General features: G+C 40.3%; 1 protein-coding gene across 1 annotated transcript in view; it reads right to left on the bottom strand.

The window, feature by feature from the left end:
• Positions 1-1,995: 1,995 nt before the first annotated feature.
• The window catches only part of WWC2 (WW and C2 domain containing 2), a 127,526-nt gene continuing 103,469 nt past the window's right edge, over positions 1,996-26,052 (bottom strand). Inside the window, exons 12-23 of the mRNA XM_075258659.1 lie at positions 21,834-21,957; positions 21,376-21,447; positions 20,946-21,029; positions 17,222-17,414; positions 14,132-14,287; positions 12,142-12,260; positions 11,175-11,367; positions 9,203-9,367; positions 7,722-7,814; positions 6,314-6,556; positions 5,656-5,783; positions 1,996-3,677 (exon numbers count right to left, since the gene is read on the bottom strand). Of these exons, the coding sequence (XP_075114760.1) occupies positions 3,611-3,677; positions 5,656-5,783; positions 6,314-6,556; positions 7,722-7,814; positions 9,203-9,367; positions 11,175-11,367; positions 12,142-12,260; positions 14,132-14,287; positions 17,222-17,414; positions 20,946-21,029; positions 21,376-21,447; positions 21,834-21,957 (1,637 nt within the window). The 3' untranslated portion in view covers positions 1,996-3,610. The remainder of the gene's footprint in view (positions 3,678-5,655; positions 5,784-6,313; positions 6,557-7,721; positions 7,815-9,202; positions 9,368-11,174; positions 11,368-12,141; positions 12,261-14,131; positions 14,288-17,221; positions 17,415-20,945; positions 21,030-21,375; positions 21,448-21,833; positions 21,958-26,052) is intronic.

Here is a 26,052-nt window from a genome sequence, read left to right as displayed (position 1 = left end):
CATTACTATTGCTTAAAACTATAGACAAGTGTGTTTAATCTCCAAGTTTGTCTTTTAAAGATCATTTCATCTTCAACTTGCTTAAAGGGATTCTATCATTGGATATTTACATTTTTAACTAACCTATCTTCATATAAACTTACCTTTTGTTTTGTGATTGATGCAGCCAATTTCAAGAAAAACTTGTTATTTTCCTATGCAAATCAGTCTTCTCGGAGCATGCTGGGCATTCCCCCTGTGCTGCGAGTTCCCCCTGCGTCATCATCCTGGACCTGCATAGCCGCCCCCTCTTGCTTGCTGTTCTCTTCTTCTCTTCTTTCTTTCTTGTCCGTCAGCGCAAATGAAATCTCGTGCATGCGCTGTATGCTTGGCCACTTCAGCTTCAGACCTAAGCGCACAGAGCATGCAGCAAGAGGGGGCAGCGATGCAGGTCCATGATTATTATAGGGGTGCTCGCACCACAGGGGGAATGCCCACCGTGCTCTCAGAAGACTAATTTGCATAAGATAACGAGTTTTTCTTGAAATTGGTTGCACCAATCACAAAACAAAAGGTAAGTCTACAATGCCTTTCTAAAGGCTACATGAAGATACGTTTAGTTAAAAATGTAAAATCCCAGTGATACAATCCCTTTAACTGTTCACAATAACAGTCATTATGACGAGGGATGGCCAAACTTTTGCATGCTATTGTATATACTGTATACACATATATACATACACACATTTGAAATACATTTTAATAAGAATATGCACATTAAGCTTTATAATGTATACTATCCATTTTCCACTGAGGATTCATTTTGTATTTTTTTTTATTCAAAGTGACTAAATTTGGGATAAATTAAAAAAAAAAAAAAAAAAAACTGAAATAAGAGGATTACGTTTGAGGAAGAGTCTCTGAATAGGCACTTTCATACTGGGAATACTGGATAGCTATGGGTTGATTCTAGTAATTACAATAATTCTCTGTACTATACACAATGCTGGGCCTAATTCACTTTAATCCCCACTAAACATTTTCCTCTTCGTTATAAACTTACACAATTCTCGTACGGATTTGGCAGCCTGTTTCTCGGGAGTAACTGTATACAGTTTATCTACATGGGAATTGGCAAGAGTGGTCTCTATGTAAAAGCCTCATCATACGGCCATGGAACAGTCACAAGGCTCTCTGCAGGGCATCATGTTTGCGACTAAGAAATAGCTGTGGAATTTCATGTAAGTGTATCTTCCTTACATCTGAATATAGTGTGACAAATGACAATACTTTAAACACCCAAACTACAAAAACAGACTACATGTCTCTTCAATTACACCAATCCAAAGAGTATCCACTGCAGATGCTGTCCTCTTTGTTTACTAGCTGTCATGGTACCCATAACAGCTACTACCTGGCAGCAGCGGTCATATATGACCATGTTTGCAGCCAGTATACAAAGCTGGATATATGGGCTAGAATGCTTAAAAAGGGAGTAGTGTTTTTTTGTTACCCTCTTTACCATTACCTATATATTTGTATGAATCCTCCTAGTTTGGCTAGGTATACGTGTATTTTTCCCTCTCTATGAGATGTATCTTTGATACCCAATTCTAATTCTATTAATAAAAGATATATTGCAAGGATGAGAAATAAAGGCCCTGTTTCTGACTGCCGCTTCTCTCTCTGTATCACTATAGTCAGAGTTGTGAGTTTACAATCTTAGACTGTAGACATATCTAATATGCCACAAAAACATCCAAAAAGTCAGCAGCACAGGCCTTACCAAACTACCATGCTGAACATGCTACCAGAGTCCCAGACTTGTTTGCAGGGCTCGTGTTCAGCAAGCACATTAGATTAGGGGTTATACAAATACAACAAGCCAAGAGGGGAGACCAGATTAGGATATTGTCTATACAGTAGGGGTCCGAGTCAATGCTTTAAACTAGTGTTCATTTCAGATATAATCCCATGAATGATACCTAACAAATAACTTTAAAGACATACATTTCAATAGGCTGAAGGTTGAGATCACGTGTATGATGGTATATAAAGGTTTAGTTTTCAGGCCAAACCAGACACATCCATCTAAAGATGAGGCTGAATGTAGGAATTGGTAGAATGCAGTGCCTAAATGGGGCTGCCTGAAACCCAGAAAAATGGAAACCCATGACCTATCCAAAAGACTGATCAGTATGATATTGATCATCTGTTTCTGGCCACCAGGGGCCGTATACAAAGTATTTGACAAGCCCTGATCCTATTCAAGTAAATGGGATGCCAGCGTTATAACATACAGAGCTCTGTACAAAGCATACCGGTTTTCGGACCATACACTATAGTGGTACCACCGGGGACCTGCAGTTCTACTCCCATTCACTTACATAAGAACAGAGCTGCTTCCAGCTATATACCTTGTACAGTTACAGGGGTCTGACTGAGACTGATATGATACTAATGACCTACCCTGTGGAGAGACAAACCCCTTTAAGATAATTGTGCATGATATTTGTGGGCTAGGGGTAATAACTACTACATTTTTACCACATATGTATAAAAGCACACAACCCCAGTGAACCCCAACATTGCTCCCATAGTTAGGTGCATGTTGCTCTTCTTGTGTCCCCTGAGTTTTAAAATTAGAGACAGCACTGACCTGGTTTCAGGAGGAAATGTGGCCTTCTTCAGGCTGAATGTAGTTACAAGGGAGTCTGTATCAAACTAATGATAATATCTTGTAGGGCTGCTTCTACACTTTCTTATTCTGTATTGCAACTCCATTTTCATGAAAACTGCCGTTTTATTTGTGTCGAGATGATAACATAGCTCTGTATAGCCAGTCTATACAATACTGATAACCCCAGCATACTAATAGCTGCTACTTAGATACAAAAATTTAAGTAATAGTTGTGGAGGTATATGGATAGCTGGTTAATTTGTGAATCCTCTACAGAATTTAGCTAGCTTTGTAGGAAAAGTAACTTTATTCTCCGATGCTGTAACCCTGACCTGGTGTAGAAATGAATATGCGTCATCTCCCAGCACCTGTTAATTCGGTTTCCTTCAAAGTGAATACCAACAATAGCAATGGCACCACAAGGGGATACAAAAGCACCTGGTTCATGAGGCAGCCTTGTAGGTTTGGAAATTTAAAAATCGACTCCCAAAAAAGTCTACGGTGCAAAAGTAAAATGTACGGCTTATCAGCCATTTTCACAGTCAGCTTACATGAAAACATGAACATCAGTCCGTTGAACAAAAATGATGTGGGCACAGTGCAGTCCGACAGACGCAAAAGCACGCTGTCACTGTTTCTTTGCTCCACCTTTACAAAACTTTTAGGAATACTCAGATATGACACATACAAACTGTACAAAATTACCATCAGTGTACCAAATTACTCTACTTTGGTTTCTTCATTTTTTTTTTTTTAGGTTTTTCTCATTTGGTGTTTTTTTTTTTTTAACCTAGTCATTAAAGATACAGCATGAGATATTTTACAAACTACAGGTAATGTAAAAAAATATTCAGTTTTACTTTTACCATAAAAGCAAGAGCTATACTACAAAAATGTTCATCTAAAAAGATGGCCGATAAGAAAACTACAGCTGTGAGATAAAAAATAGAACTATACATCGTCAGCAGAGAGAGATGGGATACTGATCTTGGCTCTGGTGAAGTATGCAATCTTCTCCCTGAAATCATAGAAAGCAACACATGAGTTAAACCTGTGGACAGAGACTTCCATTAGTTCATGGCTGGATAGCCAGATTTTAGAATTAAAAGCACATGTCATGGTTACCGAATGCCAGATTTTATAAGTATATGTACACAACTAATCCAGGAAGATGAGAGCATGGAAAAATACAGACATCCATACAACGTAATCTCAATGACTCAACTCAAGGTTCAAGGCTAGAGCTGAGCGAACAGTAAAATGTTTGAGATTCGATATTTGTTCGAGTAGCCTCTCAATATTCGACTACTCGAATCGAATATCGAACCCTATTATAGTCTATGGGGGGAAATGCTCATTTCAGGGGTAGGCAACGTTCGATCAAATTATACTTACCAAGTCCACGAGTGAGGGTCGGGCTGGATCCTCCGAGAAGTCTTCTCCTTGCAGCGTCCCCGCGGCATCTTCCGGCTCTTCATTCACTCTGCCAGGCATCGGGCCTGGGCAGAGCCGACTGCGCATGCCTGCACTACAAACGGACATGCGCAGTCGGCTCTGCACAGGCCCGATGCCTGGCAGAGTAAATGAAGAGCCGGAAGACGCCGCGGGGAAGCTGCACGGAGAAGACTTCTAAAGGTAGGAGAAAAACCAGCGTTGATTGGCCGACTGTATAGCATTCGGCCAATCAATGCTGGTTCTGCATCAAACTGTTACATTCGAACAGCAAGTTGTACTCGATCGAGTACGAGTATTTCGAATACCGTAGTATTCGATCAAATACCTACTCGATTGAGTACTACTCGCTCATTTCTCTTCAAGGCGGACATAAACAATACATTACACCCTCTACCTTTATAAGAAGGACTAACATATTACAGGGCTTTTCCCTAGTAGTCACAGGATGGGAGATAAATGTCTAAACACTAGGAAGTCCCAGCGATCAGAAGAAATGGGAACCACAAGTTATCCTGTGAACGCACATGCTCAGATACTGCTCCATTCGCTTCTATGGGGCTGCCAGAGATCACCATCCTTACTGTGCTATTGGAGCGAATGGAGCCGTGACCATACATCTGCATCCCCGTTCCATTCACATGACCTTTTCAAGGAAACTTTCAGATTCCTTGTTCTTGTGATATGGTTTAAAGAAACTGCTGTAAAAAAAATAAAGATGCTCCAAGTTTATAAAAATTGTGTGACATCTTAATAAACTCGTTGCAAATAATAGCAACATTGCGAAGAGCAAAATGGACTTCAAACATACTGCACATGAAAAATATCCTATGATTTTGGGATATATATAGCTAGAAGCTTATTCCTAAACTGTCTGCTTGTGCTTTCTATGATGAATTGGCAGTCTACTCAATGAGTAAAGGGGTGAGTGAGCATGCAGAAATATATGATGTCACATCCGTTAACTTTGGTTAAATTGCAGGTATCATCAGTAAATGATATATTATTCATTATTCACCATTTTAATTGTATTACATATGTCATCATTCGTATAAAAAATCCTGAACTATTCCAGATTTAATACCAGCCCCTGATGTTTTCTATGTGTTCTGCAGATCACTTTCCAGCTTTACTGCTTAGATCGAGACAGGTCAGTAGAAATGTAGTTCTAGAGGAGACAGAACAGCAACTCCATACCTGCAGATAAGACTCTTTATGCAGTTGCCTTTACACTGCCTAGTCTGTATGTCATCACATCCTTTGTTAGTCTATGGATACTTTGCCATCCATTATTAACTCTTGTTCATTGCAGATGCGATAAAAACAAATACAATGCTGCACTATTCAATGTAGGAAAGAAATGTGTTCCTCCAATAGGGAGTCTTAAGTATATTGAAAAGTGCTGTTACTGACTTAGATCAAATGTGTATTGCCAGCTTTAACCCCTGCTTAAATGAAAAGCCTGGGTGCTTGCAGGTTGTAAGGGGATAGTTACATTGATGTGCGATAATGCTGCAATGCAGAGCAAATGTTCTGTGTCTCACCTGAATGTCTGTACTTGTAGAGGCACCTTCTGGCTCTGTTCCCGTAGCCTACATACGTCCTTTGAGGCTTTTCTCATTAATTTTTCAGCGCAGAATCCTTGCTTTTGTTCTTCTTTTGATTGTTCAGCCTACAGACAAACAAAACCATCATCTGTCTTTAAAGCTTACGGCATCGGATCACCAGGATGTATTACATAACTTCAATTAATGGGTCGTTCTGGGCCTTTTGGCAGACAACTTATTTTATCACCGCTATTGGCAGGTCACATTGAACTACGAAGCAGGAAACACAAAACTGTGTTATACAACTTCAAGCAGACACATGACTAATGATTTCAAACCCTTACCTTCCCATATAACCTCAGCATTTACTTCTACTTTCTTTCCCTTCGTACAATTCACTGACACTACAAGAATACATTAGTCTAAAAGTAAATTAGGAAAAAACAAAAAATAGCAAAAACACTATTTACATTTTAAAAGGTTTGGAATCAATGGCGTAACTATAGGGGGTGCAGAGGTAGTAATTGCTACTGGATTCTGGAGCCTAATGGGGCCCAAAGACCCCTCTACAACATAAGAAGACAATAACAACACTATAGATCGCACATGGTAAGTGTACCTGTAACTTACATGCAAAAATGTGAGGGCTCTTTACCTGCTTTTCAGCTTGTTTTAGAAGCTTCTGGAAGCGATCATCATCCACAACACAAGGTGGCAATTCCGTCTCTCCCCTGGCTTTCATCTCCTCTAACCTCTGCTTCAGATCTCTCAGTAGCTGCAGCTCATCATTGAGTCGACTCTGCCTTGTCCGTGATGCCTGGAGATCCAGCTCCAAGTCTAGAGAAGTCCGTTCACGACATTCATGCATTACTCTTCTTGTCACTGTCTGGCACATGGGCTAATGGGAACAACACACAGAGCATTGTGAATCTTAAAGTAGCACTCCTACAAAAAATTCTTTTTAGTCTTCTCACTGGGAGCGGTGATAGTGAGTTATCTTCTTTGTTCTAGTCCTCAACTGGGTCATGTGACTGACAATCTCATTCATCAACTAAGACAGCAAGTTAAAAGCTGTTTGTAGACCATTAAAAGTTAAACATTTTTGCAAATACAGAGGATTAAAACCTTTGCATCTTTAAAAATTTTCTGTAACCATGTTAGTGGGGACCGTGTTGTCTTGATCCATTGCCAACTGATAAGATCATGAATGCAAGAAACTTCTATGGTCTGGAACTCAGCCACAATTTCCTTATTGTGCCCTGTTATCTTCTCATGTGTCCCTGACTGATGTCCATTTCTAAGAAGTTCCACAAAGTAGAAAGTTCCTGCATTCATGGTAGTAACCATTGGCAACTGATGGAAACAAAAGGATTGAAAATCTTTAAAAATAGTTTCAAATTCTGCAAAAAAAACTTCATTGGAATACTATAATGCACTCATGGGAGTCTTCACAAGGTCCCAGGTCAGTACCAACAACTTGTAGGTACCGTTAAGGGTTAGGATGAAGCACCCCTGCCTTTGACTATCCTCTCCGGTGCAACTGGGGGCTATTATGCCACATACATTTATGGAAATCTGCAAAACAGTTAAACATAGTGGAGCAAATTTATGAAGGCCAGACAGTCAGCTATCTCCAGGAGATTGAGCCAGCAGAGGGTGCGCCTAATATGTGACAAGCCGCATGCGTCTTCAGGAATGAGGAGCATCCTCCACTGGGCTGTGTGCCTGGGGGAAATTATATGCCAGCTTGTAGCAGGCGTACATGTCCAGCCTCATTTATGCCATATTTCTGGTGTAAATGATGATGATGAATCTGGCAGGCAGATGCTCAAGCCCTTGACATGTCTCCTTTTTGGGAAAGTTGTGAAGACAGCACAGAGATTAAGAAAAGTAACAATTTTTCTGTGCACAAAAACTGATTACTTAAATCTTGTATGCCAGAACACAAGGCAGAATTATTTTGGGCCAATGGTATTTTCAATAATAATTAAAGTACAATTTAAATAAATCAATTTATGCAGAATAACTTTACAATTAAGCTCTTTGTAACGTGGTGAACATACCCTCTTCACTCTTAAACTGCGCCGTTCCGTTGCATTCCTTATAAAAGGTGACTTTTTAGCGAGGGTCGAGCTGTCACTGTCACTTCGACTTAGCTGCAAAAGAGATTATGGAAATAAAAGACTTTAATAACTTATAGTAGTACACACGCAAAACACAAATCTCCGATTTCAGTAAATTGGGTGACACACATTATGTTAGTAGAGTTGCCAATACATTATTGAGGCAGCAGAATTTATACAAGCACTGAAATCCCTTCAAACTGCTGATCAAAAGTGGTGCCAAGAGTAAGACCTCCACTGATCTAGAACTCTAAGGAAAGGCCAAAGCTGCAATCCTGGAAAACCCCTTTAAACAACTATTTTAAGGTGTAGTTATAATAGGATTATTGCAGAGATCCGATACCATAAGAAAGTCTAGTTACTCATTTAAGCTGATTTAAAGGAGAATTTTCTGTTTGACATATAAGATTGTTAAGCAACATCCTTATTATGCAATGCAAACTTTGGAAAGGCTACAAAAAGTGAAGATGTGTGAAGAGTTAAATTAAACGGACAGTGACCGATGGCACCGGTGCTGAGGAGGAAAGCAGAGCTAATGCTACGCATGCTGAGAAGCGGACTTGTACAGGTAATGCTGTTTTTGGCCAAGAATCAACTTTTAATGCAAGATTTAAAGACACTGGGGTCAGTTTACAGGAGGAAACGACAGATGCAGATTTCTGAATGACGTTCTCTGAAGCCTAAATGAAATGATGAAACAGAAGATCCTGTTCTTGAGAGATTATCTGAGGACATCTGATATAAGGATTCTCTAGGTCAAGACTATGATATAGGATGCACAGTATGCACAGCTACCTCTAGCGACACAGACCATGTGCCAGGATTTAATGGGAGTAATTTTGTGGTGCCTTTTACCTCAAAGGGGTCAAATTCCAGGAGAACGGCATATGGGTCAATGCTTTGAATGTATTTCTATTTTTTGGCATTTCTTTGGAAAATAATATATGCATGGCTAGAGATAAAAGCTGGGACCTTGTCGGCAGAGATTAACTAGTCAGCTGTTACCGGCCTGTGACTGCATTGTCCCAAATAACCTAAGCAATGTAACAACCTCTCTGTTCTTTTTGAAAGTTACTTATAAAGAAACTTCCTCCACTTTCACCAACTCAGCTCTTTTCATCCTTTAAGAGGTATGGATTCTGACTCAGTTGGATTATTTCTCTAGCCCACACCGTTCCTGAGCAATCACTGCAGTTAGTTTTAGCTCCTGGTGCGCTAACTAGACTCTCTGAGGTCAAGTGGGTGGTGTCAAGTAGTAGCATGCGAGGCTCAGAACTCAGAGACAGGCAGTGTTAAAGTACCTCCTTTCCTGCTCCTGCCTGACACCACCCATTTGACATTACAGAAATACACTCCATCACATTCAGCAATATTGTTGGTTAAGATGCCAGACCACAGGATAAAGATAACTCCCATCTTACCCTACATATGTACTGATTCTTCTCTCCCGGAGAGAATGTTTGAGACCGGACGATCATGCTGTTTCGTACAAACGGTCTCTGTCTTGATCCAAGGCTACTCCGATCCTTGGGTCGGACCGAAATACTTTCATGAATAGCTTCTTCTGTATTTGTTTCTTTGTCAACCTTGGATTATAAGAGGAGAACAAGAACTTTTGACTACTTTACCAAAATATTTGTCACGAAACAGGAAAAATACTAAAAAGATATAACAAAACAGAAAATAATTTGAGTTGAATAAAACATTTGGAAACCTATAGGAATAAGGATCTGTCTGTCTATTTTAAACATGCAGGTGGTGTCACTGGGAACAAGGTTAACTACAAAGTATGTTCGTATTAAAACATATATATTCAAACCTGCCTAAGAGAACATAAGGCTGTTCCACCTGGAGAGATAAAATCTCTGCCCTTCTCCACTTTTCAGGCCTTGCATGACCTTCAGATTAATATTTACACACCTGATAATTTATTTAAGCACTTTATAATGTGTTTGAATTTCACTTCAAGAGCCAAGTCTGCAAAATAAATCAGGCAGAAGCTAGGACACATCTTTACTAGGGCTTAGGACTTGGATTCCAATGCTTTTCTGAACATGTGATAAACCTATGGTTAAACACATCACATAATCTGTTCTTCAAGTGCCCAAAGATATTATAATATATAATATCTGGATGAAAAACACTATAGTTTTCAAGAGATTTGGTTAAATGGTCCTGTATTGTCATAGAGCAGGTGATTCCGGACCAAAATGTAATACGCTTTATTTACGAATGTTGCTGTTTTCTGCCCAAAAACTTTGTCTCCAAAGTTGCTCCCATTAGGTGTCTAATTTGCTGCTCGCTCCCTGTTACTAAGAAAAGTTTGTCTGTAGATACCACCAAGCTTAGAGCCCATGTACACGACCATTTTTAAGTTCAGTGTGGTATCTGGGTGTTTCCCGGATTACACACACTGACCCAATTCATTTGTATGGGACCCATGCACATGATCGCAATTTTCACGGCTCCGTGTGTGGGCCAACAGCCCATCCTGCAAAACTCATGATAGGTCCTATTTCGGTACGCTTTTGCAGCTGTTCTCACTAGACCCAATGAACAGGGCCGCAGAAGCACAGCCAGTGCATGGGTAGCACACGGATGACATATGTGTGTCACTCTTGCTGTTCAGACACGGTTGGCGTCACACACACAGTCATGTGTCATGCTGCACAGGGTGTGACTTAATACAAAGCGGCACATTTATTAAGTCACTTGTGTCTTTTTTTGGCATACAATGCACCTTTTTTGAGGCAGTTTCCTGCTCTATGCTTCATTTATGAAGTCTTTGCTCCTTTTTTCATGCCGTTATGCTGCTATCGCCACTTTTGCTTTTTGAGGAAAAATAGGATCGCAGCCTACATGGATATCCTTTTTATGCTGTATTTATGAATTCTTATTTTTTTTTAAAAGAAGCACAAAATAGATGCAAGTGCAATACAGTCCATGGGTAGCTTAAAAGAGCCCATCAGGTTAAAATGCATTAGAAAAAGGTAATTGCAAAATTTTTCAACACTTGCGCCTTTTTGCACAAAGCAGATGGCCGAAAAGGCAAATCTACACTGCACAATATTTAACAAGGAGGTGAGCCTACATCATAAATAACCACAGTAAGACTAGTCTAAAATACGCGCACATTCTCTCCACCCACTGTGACTAGTTATGATACGTTTGCATACGTCAATCTATGCTTACATGACTTTCAGCAACAGAAAACTTATTAAAGCACAGGAAATGCTATTACTTGATGCTGCACACACTGGGAATAGTGTAGGGTTTAAAATCCGTGTGACAGGTTCCCTTTTGATTGCCTTGTATGGCATATGCAGCTGCCTATAATGTGATTCAACAAACACACAGGATTACATTATTATATTCCAAGTCAGACATATTTACCAGAGTTGGAAGCTCAGCAGCAAGGGGAATAGTGGAGGTAGGATCCCAACTATTTGTTTCTTCATAGGGTTCTCTATGTCCCCCTGCTGGGTTAGCACTCAGCTGTAGTGGCGGGGAGTAATAGTCATCCAGAAGTTCTGTGGTGCAATGTTCAACCAGGCCATCAAATGACTCCTCAGTGGGTATTTCCACCCTAAATACAATTGTATGAGAGATTGAAAAGACATATTACAAGTGTATGACACCACAAGATTAATATTCATCATCTAACACAACCAGCTATAAAGAGTACAAATTAGGCTTGGTTCACATCTTGTTTTTGTTTCACGCTAAGAGTATATGAAGGTACATGCTAAAGGTGTCCATAGGCTTTGATAGCCACACAGAGGGAAAAGATGTACTTAGTGTCTCCGTCTGGTCAGTATACAGGATACCACTTTATTTATAAAAAAAAATAATAAAAATAATAGGTGGGATAGCAAATTAGGCTACACCATTGCATTTTGTGGGGTCCAGTTGCAGGGGAGCATAGCTGCAAGAACCAAGCGCTGTCACTACGCAGAAACCCAAAGCTGTGCTTCCACCTGCCTTCTCTGTGTTAGTTCCTACACTGACCCCTGCCGTAGAGGTGAATGTTGTTGTACCCCCACCTATGTGATATTGATAACCATGACTTGTAGAGTAGGATAGGTTAACAGAGACAGGGAGGCTGACTTTGTCTCGGTTATCCAAGGTTACAAGTACACTTGGAGCTATTCCTAGATAAGTAAACATTCTCCTTCTAAAAGAACAATAAGATGCTATACACTACATAACTGATTATAAAGTAGTTTTCTGCCTGTTACAAGAGTAAAAAAACACCCATAAGAACACATAGTAACATTACACGCACATGTTCATAAGGTGACAAAGACTACAGAGTAGTAAGTCTTGAGATTTTCCAGTTCCCCTTGGATTTGGCGCTTACCATTCCTCTGCAGGACACATCTGCTCCTGATCTCCCTCACTGGCTTCTTCCTGGGCTAATTCTTGTTCCACGGCTTCCAACTCAGCAGATGTCCTCTCTAGCAACGCTGACACAGCATCCTGGCAGAAAATCGAGTAAAAGCAGTCAGCGGTGGATCATGAAAAGAAAAGCGGGTAGGAGAAAAAAAAAAATTATAACTACAGCTCCCTAACCTTTAATTGAAATTGTGTTTGACTTCTGTCATCTGGCATCAGCCACTGCGGCAGAATGAAATGGTATACAACCTCTGAAATAAAAGCAGTCAATTTCAGATGTTGGGCTATTCTTTCAAAATCAAAGGCAAATGTCAGCTGACAGGAGTCAATTGTTCTCATCTTTAATGAAGGAAAAGGTACAAAGTGATGCCTGGTAGAAGAGCACTCTTTAAAGTCAATGGTTAAGGAAGCCGGGGTGATGCTGTGTGTAACAAAAATCCTGCAAAGAAGTGAGTATTTAGTAAAGAGGCTGAACATCACAAAGCAAAGAACAAGCAACCAATGGATAGTACAGGTTTTCCTTTGGCTTATACATAACAAGGTTTCCTAAATCCCGATGGCATCAAAATATTTCTGCATTGGTTATGCATTTGCAGCTTCACAGAAACAAAAAAGGAAAATTCTGGGGTGAAATGTGACATGTGCTGGTCAGGGACAAGAGTCAGATTTGTGTATTGGGGAGAAAAGCGACACCTCCCTTCCATCTGTACAAGCTGGCTCTATTACATCAGATGGCTCCTATTAAGCACCAGGAACCACTGCTTGAAGGGGATCACTATATTGTATTTATTGAAACCAAATCACTTTATTGTAATTTATTTATTTTCTGATTATAGATTTTACTTTTCTATTTTCTGTATGTGATTATGGGGCTGCCATGTTACTGGAGTGCTCTTATTTCATCTGCTTTACAATATTCTCATGGCCATAGGCAGTAATAGATTAAAGCTAACTCAGAGGTCAATGGGAAAATTCGAGAGATGGTCTGTGCAGTGAGGGGGGAAGTGATAAAATGTGCCAATCTATTTTCAGTAGAGAATGCAATGATCGATCAGTGGTATTAGCTATAGAAATGTTATCTTTTAATCCTGTCTGTGCTCTACATGAGGTAACTGCTGCAAAAAACAAACAAAAAAAACTACAGAATTGGAAAGTATCAGTCTATTATAAAGCTTAATGGCCAGAATGAAAATTGCAGGTTTTAGTACATTTTTTAATAGTAACATGAGAAATAAAAAAACCACCAGAAATTCTTTAAAAAAAAAAAAAAAATGTGTTATTCGCGGTTGACATACTCGCTTTAAGGCTGAAGCTCCACTTTGTGAAAACGCAGCTTTTTTTTTTGCTGCGATTTTTTGAGCCAAAGCGAAGAATGGCTACAAAACAAATGGGAAATATATAGGAAGTTCTTATACTTCTATCTTCTGCTTAATCCACTCCTGGTTTTGGCTCAAAAAACCCCAAAAACAACTAAATCTGCAACAAAAAAAGCTGCGTTTCCGCAACGTGGGGCCTTAGCCGAAAACATGTGGACTAGTGAGAGGCAGTATGAGGAGCAAGTGAAAATGGTTGCTAAGAAGAGTGGCTTCTGTAGGCTTTCAGGTGGTCAGACCCACTTGGTGAAGTTGGTCTGATGTGGTCACACAGTGCCTTTTGACCCCAGAAAAGGCAATCCTGTCAAAAACTGTATCTCATATGTTAAATAAATTTTACAAGAATAGATCACAATTAAGTCATACATATTCATTAAAAAAAAATACAAAAAAAATCCCCAAACACAAATCAAGTAGACTAGTTCTGGCTTATCAAAAGCGGAATGGAAACAGATTTGCTAGACAGAACACACTGTCAACATTTACTAGGCACATAAATATCTTCAATTATTTTTGAACAGATTACATTCTTATCTATGGAGTATCAGGCACTTTAAAGAAGTGATAACATCAGTATCTTACCAAATCCAAAGCTGCGGGCCGTGCCTTGTCTAATACTGACTTTTCAGTAGTCTCTTTTGGATGATGATGTATGGCTCTGCAGGGCATCAATGTGTGCCATCGAGTATACACTTCCTTGATGAATGACAGGTCTGCCAGAGAGATCTGGATGCCAGCCTGCACAGCAGACGGAAAGAGACAAAAAATAGGAACATATTTACTTTCATTTGCTTCTTAACCTGTCTCTTTTGGCACCCAGAAAAGATTTACTATATAGATTTTTTATTTGTCAAATGATTTTACCAGCACCACCCAGAGAACCTTTATATTAAGAGTCCACTGCGTCTCTGTTCTGCACAGGTCAAAAGGAATAATTTTGGTTTTCATTTTTTTGCCCAGAGACGTGCTTCGATCAATAGAATATGGTCGTCATTAAAGAATTCCCTGAATTGGATGTGAAACGAATGCGAGTGGAAAGTGAGATACGCTGCTGAATGACAGATTTTACGGAGGCAAAATTTGGGACTGATATGTGATCAACCAAATTCACAGACTGTTTGTCCATCCTCTTGAGATGGAATTTTTAAGAGTCTGCATCAACCAAAGGGTGCAATGCAAGGTTTTCAAGGCTGTTAAAAATGGAGGATGTTAGATAAGTGATCTCGCCCAGTATGTTAAAGCATGAAGATAAGAACTATAACAATCTTCCCCAGGGAGTGGTGACGGTGGATTCATTAAACAAGTTCAAAGAGGGCCTGGATGCCTTTCTTGAAGAGAAAAATATAACAGGTTATGGACTCTAGATTTTAAGGACATGTTGATCCAGGGTTTTAGACTGACTGCCAGATTTGGAGTCGGGAAGGATTTTTTTTTCCCCTGAAATGGGGCAATTGGCATGAGCCTCATGGGGTTTTTTGCCTTCCCCTGGATCAACACTGTAGGGATTGTAGGGTTATAGGTTGGACTTGATGGACTAATGTCTTCATCCAACCTCATCTACTATGTAACTATGTAAATTATTTGCCATCTCAGCAATTCTGTAAGTGATATTTATGTTGTATCTATGGCAGCAAAAATGATTGGCTCTGCCTGTCAGGCTCCATCACTCTGAGCACCAGTGGAACACTGTAAAGAATTCACTAAATCAATATTACACATAGGAAATCTCTCTGTGTTTAGACTCCATTTCTTAAGATTTGCCAGATTGCAAAAAATGATGGTACACACGTGTAACTTTACATGTTCACTAACTGTTCAACAAACTTAGCAAAAACCATTATATAAAACTCTGCAATACTGTTTATCAGAGGAAAACGCTTTTTTCTGCTTTCTTCAGATTGTTTACCTACTCCCTCTATGTGCCCAGTTGTCAGGTGCCACCCACCGATGCAGTCAGTCCACTATAGCACCTCCTCCTTAGTGTAAAGGAGAGGCGATAGAGAAGGCAATGTGCCACTGCCACACAAAGAGTTTAGAGAGTGCCAGTAAGTTTGTTTACGACCCAATGACATTGCATCATCAATTGTGAATGTAAGTTAGGGTTATGTAACTAACGCTAAGAATTTTCCTATACTGTGCCTCAATCAAAAGAAGATGCCCACTAATGCTGAATGCAAGTAACTTGTACAGATGTAGTACAACTCAGATCAATGGATGATGGAGGAAAATCATTTCATAGCTCCTTAAAGAGAAGGGTATATGAGATGTATGAAAGTCTGTAAATTAGATCTATAAATATGTCTGTCTAACCCTACAAATAGCAATGCAAAGTTCGATAGTGCTGCTAAATACAAATGGGTGTTTCTTACAAAGTGATAATGATTAGAGATGAGTGAGTAGTATTCGATCGAGTAGATATTTGATCAAATACTACGGTATTCAAAATATTCGTACTCGATCGAATACTACTAGCTATTCGCAGTAAATATTCGATTCAGAACCAGCGTTGATTGGCCGAATGCTATACATAGGACCACAGTAGTCTCCATTGTGGTCCAATCTTAGACTCCGCCTCCTCACAGACAAGCCTCCGGAAGAACCAGCGTTGATTGGCCGAATGCTGTACACTGGCCAATCAACGCTGGTCAATGCATTCCTATGAAAAAAAAAGTCAGGTCCCTCCTAACAGCAAGCTGCCAGCTCTCTCGACTAGCAAGGACGAGCCTGCTGCAGAACCAGGGTTGATTTGCCGCAGGCTCATATTTGCTAGTTGGGAGAGCTGGCAGCTTGCAGTTACGAGGGAGCTTACTTTTTATCAGCGCAATTGCAAGTGCTGTGCAGTTAAAGCACACGGACCCCATAGACTATAATGGGGTCCGTGCGCTTTAACTGCACAGCGCTCCTCCTAAACACACTCCTCCTGCTACTTGTGGATTTGGTGACTCTCCTTTAGTCGAATAGTGGTTTCCCCTGAAATGAGCATTTTTTCCCATAGACTATAATGGGATTCGATATTCGATTGAGTCGAATATTGAGGCTCTACTCGAAACGAATATCGAATCTCAAATATTTCATCTCTAATAATGATGCCTCTATGTATAAGATGTAAAAGGACCAAGAAAGAAAACAAGTGATGTAATGAAGGAGTAAGAAAAGTGTCAATACCGGGAAGGTGAGTCCATGTAAACTTTCTGCAATGAACAAAATTGCAATTTTTTTGCTCTTATTTTCATTATTATACCTGACATAATTGTAGTTCTATGATAGTTACTCACTTGCGGTACTAAAAATATCACGTCAAGATAGGATGTAAATGAAATACCAATACCTATATATAAATATAGGCAGAGCCCAGCAGGCGGATTTCATCCTCTCAATGAGCAGCGAGAAGTAAGTAACACAAGTGTTGATTCCATTGTATACGGGAATGAACACTGCCGTGCAGCTCAATGAGTTATTGTTCACTCAGTCAAATGATACTTGATTAAAGAGTCTGCTTTCACCAAGTCTCTAATATTTACCCTCAGCGCTGACACGCTGACAATTTCTGAATGCTACACACATACGTAAACAGAAATCCACTTGAGTAGTAATAGATTTCAAGGGTTCTTGGTAAGTAAGAGAAAACATAAACAGGCCACGCAAAGCAAAGTGAAGATATAAGTCATATACCAAGCATTCCTCTTGATGAGTCCTTCCAGCCAAACACACGTCCACTCTCAGAGTCTTCTGCTGCAGAACGCTTTGTGAAATGGACACTCTAAATAGCTCATTAAAAAGTATAGACTCCGTAGATGGGTGCACTTTGGTCCTAAAGAGGGAGCTGATGTCACTTGATGATGGGAGAATAGCAATCCGGATATAGCTGTATGGAAGGGGGAAAAAAAGTAAGTTAAGATTAAGTTGTATTATTTCATTAGTTGTTACTTCTCTATACTTCTGTCACAATACACCACCTGATTTTAGGATTTTTTAATGATTTTAGGTCTAAATTTTACTTTTCACATGGCTGAATATCCTTGTCTTTCCAATACTGCTGTACAGATAAAACAATATAATCAAGGGAACAGCTATCTAATGTATATATTTGATCATAGGTCTGCAGTCTTCTGGAAAACATAGGATATTACCATGTCAGTGTATATTTTATCAAGGAATCATCCGGCATGCACTAGAGGCCCAAATACACATTCAATAGTGCTCAGCCCGATGCTCCCTTGGCCAACAGCTATACGTAGGAGAATAGCCTTTCTTAAGGCTATTCCTATGTCTTAGAATCCCTTTAAAAAGGGTTTCTGGGCCAAAAATAGTTATGACCGATCACATTATTTTGCACGAACAATAGTGTGTTGTAAAGTAACTTTGTAATGTACAGTTGTTAGAACTATGCGAGATAAAGTATTTACAGATGGGCATTGAAGTGGAAGTCTCTCACACACAAGTCTCTCTTTCTTCTTTAAGTATTTGCATAGAGTTTCAAAAGTAAAAATCTGCACTAAAAACACACACTGCTCTTTGTCTGTACTGACTAGGAGTGCACTAGAGAGGAAGCTAAGCGCTGTTTTGCTGTATTCATAATAGCTGTATCCAGCACAAACTACAGTATCGCTGTGAATATCATATAAGGCAGGGGTCAGCAACCTTCAGCACTCCAGCTGCTGTGAAACTACAACTCCCAACATGCTCCATTCATTTCCATGGGAGTTCCAAGACCAGCAGAGCTAGTATGTATGCTGGGAGTTGCAGTTTTACAACAGCTGGAGTGCCGAAGGTTGCCTACCCTGGATATAAGGGATATAGAGAAATATGTGAACAATATATAAGGGATATTTCAGTCAGTATCATGTATCAGATATAAAAGGGATTGGTAATGAATGTTGGATCAAAGAGCACCAGGATCCCTTCAATAGCTAGAATAGAGGACCCAAGTTCCTCCGCACCAGTCTGCTCAGTCTCATTGAAGAACTGGCTTAGCATGGGTACAAAACCAGATGAGTGAGGAAAAAAAACCCATATATATATAAACATATATATTTGTATAACTCATTATACCTTTCCTATGAACCCCTTCACGTATCCAGAATGGAGAAAACAAGGTAAAACCTAGACATGTGCGCTACATTAAGGTCCTGTTATCATGGCAGTGCTCTCCCAGCAGCACAAATAGAGATGTGGTTGAGAAATATAAATGTCGTTTTTAGTTTCTATTACTTTTATATGCTTAAAAGTGCTTACAAGACTTTTAATCCTCAAGAAAAAAAAGGCCCGTGTAGCTGCAATCAAGAAAGGCAATACTAAGATGAAAGAGATAAATCAGACATCAATCATAACAGCAGTCTCCATTGTATATGCTTTCCACCCTTTGAACTTAGATATCCAATGCAACACAAAGCACTTAGTACTTGAGAGGATTTTTTTCCTTCAACTCTGCTCATGAAGGGAACTCTCTCGCTCTTTTCCTGAAGGTTGTTGAAGAAGTAGTCAAAGCGAACCCATGCCACCTCAATAGTCAAACTGTGCTCTGAATGACTCAAACTAGATTATTAACTTTTTATGGTCCTGGAGGGTTAATACCCTCTTGGTTACAACAGTTTTAGTACTAGATCTGATATTTTATAATATATTTACTATAAGTCTTTTAACGGGAAACTTAATATCAAACCAGCCAGAGAGCATTGAAGAGGACATTACGCTCGGCACCGTCATATAAAGGGGGCATGTCAGAGACTTAGATTTTGAAACCTGTATGCAGCTCCCTTGGAGGCTCTGGCATGACACCAAAGCACTTGAGCCTGATTTACAGATTTATAAAATATCTACAACTCACTATGGCTGGTTTGATATTGAGTTGGTCTTCATTACAATAAGGGATTTGGTGAGACTACGCTGTAATTAAACCCTTTTGGGAACGAGTGTTCGATTTATATACCCGAGTCAGTGGCCACTCAGTCTCACCTTGCCCTCAGTTGGCACTACTGTCCATTCCCCACGTAAGATAAGACCTCCTGTGACACTTCCTCTACGACTGCCAGATCAGTTATTCTTACACACTGGCAGATACCAGCACCCCTGTTCTGGAGGAATTGGCCCTAGTGGCAGAGGACTTTGACTCATCCAGGGTGGACATGCGCTGGAAGCCGTGGATCCCATTTCGGGAATCCGATGAGCACACAAATCTCCCATATGGGCCATCACTGTTTCTCAGACTGTCCTTACTACATTGAGGCCCAGACAATGACACAGTTGTATTTTTATTAAGCCTTTTGTACTATATTCCTGTTATTGGACATTCTGACACGGTACATTCTTTTGCCAATTTTTCTATATTGTGTGATGTTAACATGGAAAAATATTTCTTCAATTAACTTTGATTAAACACAATATTGAAAGGGATATTTTAGGAACATTAGGAAACATCCAACCCTGTGTTTTATTTAGGAATTGCTTAAAGAGGACCTTTCATGGGTTTGGGCACAGGCAGTTCTATATACTGATGGAAAGCCTCTGTGCCCTGGTTAAAGAGCTATCGGTACCGATACCATAGCTCTTCATCGTCAGAAGTGGATTGGCCAGATGGACAAGCCCAAATGTAAGTTGAACTGAAGTCATCATATCAGTCCAATTCAGATGAGCCATATTTGGGCCAGTGAATTGGTCTGGTGCATTTTTCTCAATGCGGGACTGTGAAATCTCACATGGCTCCAAATATTCACTTTACTAGTTGCCGCTACTTCCCTGGTCCCCTGCCAATCTTCTTACCCGCCTTCAGAGATAATATGAAAACATGACGTGACTTCTGCAGCCAATCACTGCACATGTGTAAACATGAACACTCCATTCCTGGAGCCGTAAACAGGTCGGTATGGAACTAGGGAAGCATCAGCACAGGAGAGTGTCACTTTGATATTGTATAGCATTATAGGTAATTTGTAAAAAGATTCACGTGGCTGGAAAACCCTACATGGGTTATTTCTGAGATGAATCAAAATGTCCTTCTTCACATCTCCAATGTCAAGAGCTGGCTACCAGAGAGTGGAAAATATCAAGTAGATCCTAGTGGCGGAATGTGAACTGGCAAGAAGCTTTGTTTTTTCAATGTTGGTATTTGGAAGCTGTTCTAAGTGGAGCTTAGCTGGGGAATCTGCAGCTTTTCCTGAATACTAGAATATCTAGATGATCTTTAGAAAAACAACTGAGCACTAGATGTACTTGCTGGTAGTAGTAAAAGCTGGGTAAACAAAATCTGATCTAGATGATCTTAAATGCAAGTGAAAGTGGATATTGTCTATTTACCAATGTTTAGTCCATATACACACAGATTCCATGACTGTGGAAAAGCAAATGTAAACTGTCGTCTCCTCTGGGAACGACCTGCAAAGTCCAATCTTCTACTTACACTCTGGAGCTGTACTGGACTCGAGAAGGATGGTTCCTCATCTCTCCAATAATTATCACAAAGCTGGAATTTCCTGGATCATATCTAAAGAAATAAGAAAATAATTCCCTGACTTTTACACATAAAAAAACATCAACGTCTGAATTTTAGTAGCAGCCTAACTGAAGACTTCCAGATTGGGTGCTGAGGATGAACTTCTGCTTATAGAGAGGTCCGGGCGCCATGTTATGTCTGATCACAATAGTTAAAAAAATGAGAAGGTAGAAACTCACCAAACATGTGGTGTGTGGACTGTAATATCTAGTACACAATTCAGGTTTATGTATAGGTGTGATATTTTTTTTTGTTCCCACTTTAATGGGGAAATGGGGAACAAAAAAAAAAAAAAAAACTTTTTTTTTTTTTTAAAGTGGAGGACTGAGTGGCTCACCTCAGAGATATCTGCACTTCAGCTGCCCCAAGCAATGGATAATCTTCACTAAATGCAGCATCTTCACAAGGCCTGGCAAACAAACGTACAAAAAACAAAACCCACAGTTTAAAGATTCACAGATTCAAGATAAAACTATCCCCATGAAGTTCAAATGTTAAAAAAAAAATTGATGAACTACAGAGACAATTGGTAGTGGGAAGAGCAATAGCAGCTCCAGGCAATGGGTTACTCATGTCCCCATATACAAAGTTAGGTGATAAGCTAGGCTTACTTTTATGGAATGGAATTTATTATTATTATTATTGTTATTGTTGTTATTATCATTATTATTTAAAAGTCCAACTTTTACATTGTGCCAAAATGAACGCCTTCTCCACTTCCCAGATCCCAGGGCTGATATCCTCTGCCACATTGAGGAGCACATAGAAGAAGGCGACATTGCATTCAACACTTACGGCTTTATGCATGCTTCATATACACCACTATCGCCTGCAACAGACTCATCCGAAACTGCAGCTGAAACACACGCCGCCTTCCCTTCCTGGATGTCGCCTGTAGACTTTCTTGGAAAGTCGACACCTACAGAAAATATTAAACAAGTAAATATGGCAATTCTTAAGATATGACAGTTTTTGCTTGCTCTGAATTAGAGGGCAACTTGCTTCACTGCCACACCATTCTTAGAGGGAGTCTGTCACCAGGGTGAACCATATGAAACCAGCAAAACAGTTGGATAGGTCAGGCCCACCTGAATGTAATGCTTGTTTTTACCATGAAAACTGATGCCTCTTAGCCAAGCTATTCATAGTTTCATAATATACAGAGTGTTTTCGAGCACAGTGGAGCCCCCGTGGCGAACTTTTGACATGCTCCCCCCGCCCGCATTCCTGCACACACTATTATGCCCAATAGTGGCCCCTACACACAGTATTATGCCTCAATGTGGAAACCCATGTTCAATTATTATACTCTGGGGTATTTTTAGACCCCATAGTATAATAATCGGAGACCCAGGGGAGGATACAATCATAAAAAACACTGTTACTTACTAGAGATGAGCGAGTACTATTTGAAACGGCTGTTTCAAATAGCACGCACCCATAGGAATGAATGGAAGCGGCCGGCACGCCAACTTTGCCGGCGGCCAGCCGCTTAACCCCCTGCGTGACGGCTGCGTCCATTCATTTCTATGGGTGCGTGCAAATTCGAAACCGGAGTTTCGAATAGTACTCGCTCATCTCTATTACTTAGCTCTACCTGGCTCCGATGTGGTCTCTGCTGATGTCAGCCATCTTCAATGATGTACGGGACGTCACGTGACCCACAAGGACGCAGGCCCCGGTCATGTGATGTCAGGGACATCACTCAAGTAGGCCTGAAGCCTGCCTGGAGTCCGGAGAGGTAAATAGTGTTTTTATGTTCCCTCACCTCCCCTAAGCCTCTGATCATTATACTATACTAATAATAGTGTTTATGGGGCCTGAGGCTTTACTAACCAATCCCCCCGCTCCTGCTCACAGCAGCCTCCGCAGAATAAGAATTGCCGCCTATTTAAAAAAAAAATAAATAAACTCCGCGCAGCTACACTGGTACTTCTGCCCCTGGTTCAGAGTAAATGGGCCACCCTCGGTGCACACCAGATTACTCATTCACATATTCTGAAATAACTGAATATCTCTGCGTCAGAGGAACAAATTTTCATGGGGAGAAAAGGATTACATATACCTGACCCCTCTGTGTTGCAGCTTTCCCCTGGTGACAGACTCACTTTAACAGTTACCCCAACGAACCGAGACAACAAGAACAAAGAAGGGATTCCATAAGGAAGCCTGTGTAACCTGAATTACACAAGAGTCTCATTATAATATCTGCATACCTCCTACTAGTCTGTCTTTTCAAGTGAATTTCCTACAAAGTACACCCTATATAGCTATTTACCCCAGCCCACACACTGTATGAAGTGGTAGAGTTCTCACTGTGGTAGTCAAAGAGAGAAATTGGAGAACTCCGAACCCTCTAGCTAAAGATTTCTAGGAGTAATTAGACACTTATCATTTATGCCGTTCATGTTTTCTGCTGAAAAATTCCTTTAAGTATTAAGAGACACCTGCTACAACATATAATAATATGAAAACATATGTAGGAAACATAGTGAACAAATATGGAAACTAATAGTGTCAGAAGAGATTTTCCTATTACGGTTTTCTAAGTGTTCTGGGACTTGAGCAACTTCCTTTCAAACCCTCTTTACACCACTAAAAGAGATTCTCATGTTATTTGAAAACACAAACACTGAAAAACCTCCCCGTTGGTTACATCGCCACTTGTCAAAGGAAGCCTTTATTTTCCCAATAACTGTGTTCCACCATGTGCTGCACCTCGTTACGTTTCATCCGTAACCCACATTCACAGGCTGGTCCCCCGCAGTGTGCCAAAAGTCTTTATTTAAAGACGCAATTCTGACATTCCAAGAGGGGCTTTCATCCACCGGCGAGAAAGTGCGCTGCGATGCACTGTGCTCCCTTCTGAGCGCAGCCCTTACATCTTGTTAAGATGTTTAAAGTTCCCCGGCTTTAGATTGCCGATCTGATTGCTGAATGTCTTTTTTAAGGTGTAACAGAAGAATGCTGATTTTACTCCCTTTTAATGATAAAGAAGCTTTTTAGATTTCCCCGTGTGATGGGGTGAAGGTGCAGACATGATTTATTGATTACCCACAGGAATATCTTTAGCCGTTCCGAAACTCTGGCAATGACAGACACTGACTCTGGGAGGACTTCACAGTCACTCTGACTTATATCTTAGCCAGCAGGAGTCGAGCTCCAGTGTCACCTTGTAAAGGCTTTAACAATAGGACGTGCAAAAGGGTGCAGTCTTCGGGAACATTCAGCAGTGACAGGCTACTCTGAGTTTGTCCCAATTGGAACAAAGTATGCCACTGGATTGTATTCTATACACAATACTATGCTGTCATGCCAGCATGAACCAAACTGCCCAACAGTCTAAGACAAGGTATGAGGATTATAAATATGCAACGTCCAAAATTCTAGTTTTGCCCAGTTTTAGCAAATAAGTGGTATTATTTGTGTAATGAAAAGTTTGACAATTTTCCAATATATTTTATATATCAATTAATTAGCGTTTTCTAGATCTCTGCTTGCCGTCATTTTTTGGTCACTTCAAGTGGATTATAGTCAGACCATGGTCATATGTTATGCAGTCCATGGTCATATGTTATGCAGTCCATGGTCATATGTTATGCAGTCCATGGTCATATGATATGCAGTCCATGGTCATATGATATGCAGTCCATGGTCATATGATATGCAGTCCATGGTCATATGATCTGCAGTCCATGGTCATATGATCTGCAGTCCATGGTCATATGATATGCAGTCCTTGGTCATATGATGGACACGGGTGCATGGCCCGTTACCAGGCAGATGTCTAATTACTGTGATGTGACTGTAACGAGCTGTACGCCTATGCTTCTGTTCCCTGACCCTGGACCTTCCATCACATGACCATTGACCCTAGGAAGCAGAGATCAGTAAACCACAAGGAAGTCATACAGAAAATTGTATAACTTTGTATTATACAAATAAACAATAAAACTTTAATTATGTTGGAACTCCTTTAAAGAGGATCTTTCACCAGTCCAGTTCTTTGCATCAATTAATAGGGACCGTTTCACTGATTTGGGCACAGTTGCAATCTTTTCTCTAGCCCCCACCATTCCTGAGCAATCAACGCTGTTAGTTTTGGTGCCTGATATGTTATTTAGGCTTTGTACTGTCAGGAGGGCGGTGTTGGGCAGGAACAGACAAGGGGTGTGATTCTGACCTCTGACACGGTGTCTGAATCATGACCCCTGCCTGATGCCACCGTTCTGATATTAAAGAGCCTAAATAGCACATCAGGCACCAAAACTAGCAGCACGTATTGCTTAGGAATGGTGAAGGGTAAAGAAGAAACTCCAACTGTGCTGGTATCAGTGGAGCAGCAGCTATAAACAGATGTTGAGAACTAGAATCAGTAGAGGTGGTGACAGGTCCTCTTTATGCTCCACATGGCAACCAGATTACAAAACACACACTACAAAGCACCTCTAAATACACGATTTGCAACAAAGTGCAGAATCCCTATATGCTTCTGTTTCCAGCAAACTTACTTCAGACCCCTTTAACACAACAAATACTCAATAAGGTTTTAAAGGGGTTTTATCGTGATAAGGAAAACATGTTTGCTTTCGCCCAGAAATGGCACCACCTCAGTCCATAGGTTAGAGCTAGTATTGCAGCTCAGTCCACTTTAATGGAATTGTACTTTAATATAAGACATGTATGGTGCACTGGTTTTGTTCCCTTGATACAACCTCTTTAAAAAGTACTTATTAAATTCTTACTTGACTTGATACAGTAAACTAGCTCATACTATGGAACCTGTTAGAGGGGGTTCTATTACAAAGAGCAGACAATGGTGTCACTCCACTGCTGACCCTTCCCATCAGGCTCTGTTCGGACTCCATAGATGTGTTGAGTGAATAGGGCAGTGACAGCTGCATAGGTGACTTCAGTGGGGTCAACACTACAGACACAGATTGGCTGCAGCTGTCACATACTGAAACACCATGGAATTGATGAAATTCAGTAAAAAAACTGGCGAAAATGCATT

Source organism: Leptodactylus fuscus, chromosome 1 (assembly GCF_031893055.1).
Source record: "Leptodactylus fuscus isolate aLepFus1 chromosome 1, aLepFus1.hap2, whole genome shotgun sequence".
In the NCBI taxonomy this organism is placed as follows: domain Eukaryota; kingdom Metazoa; phylum Chordata; class Amphibia; order Anura; family Leptodactylidae; genus Leptodactylus; species Leptodactylus fuscus.
This window is presented reverse-complemented; position numbering and strand designations above follow the sequence as displayed.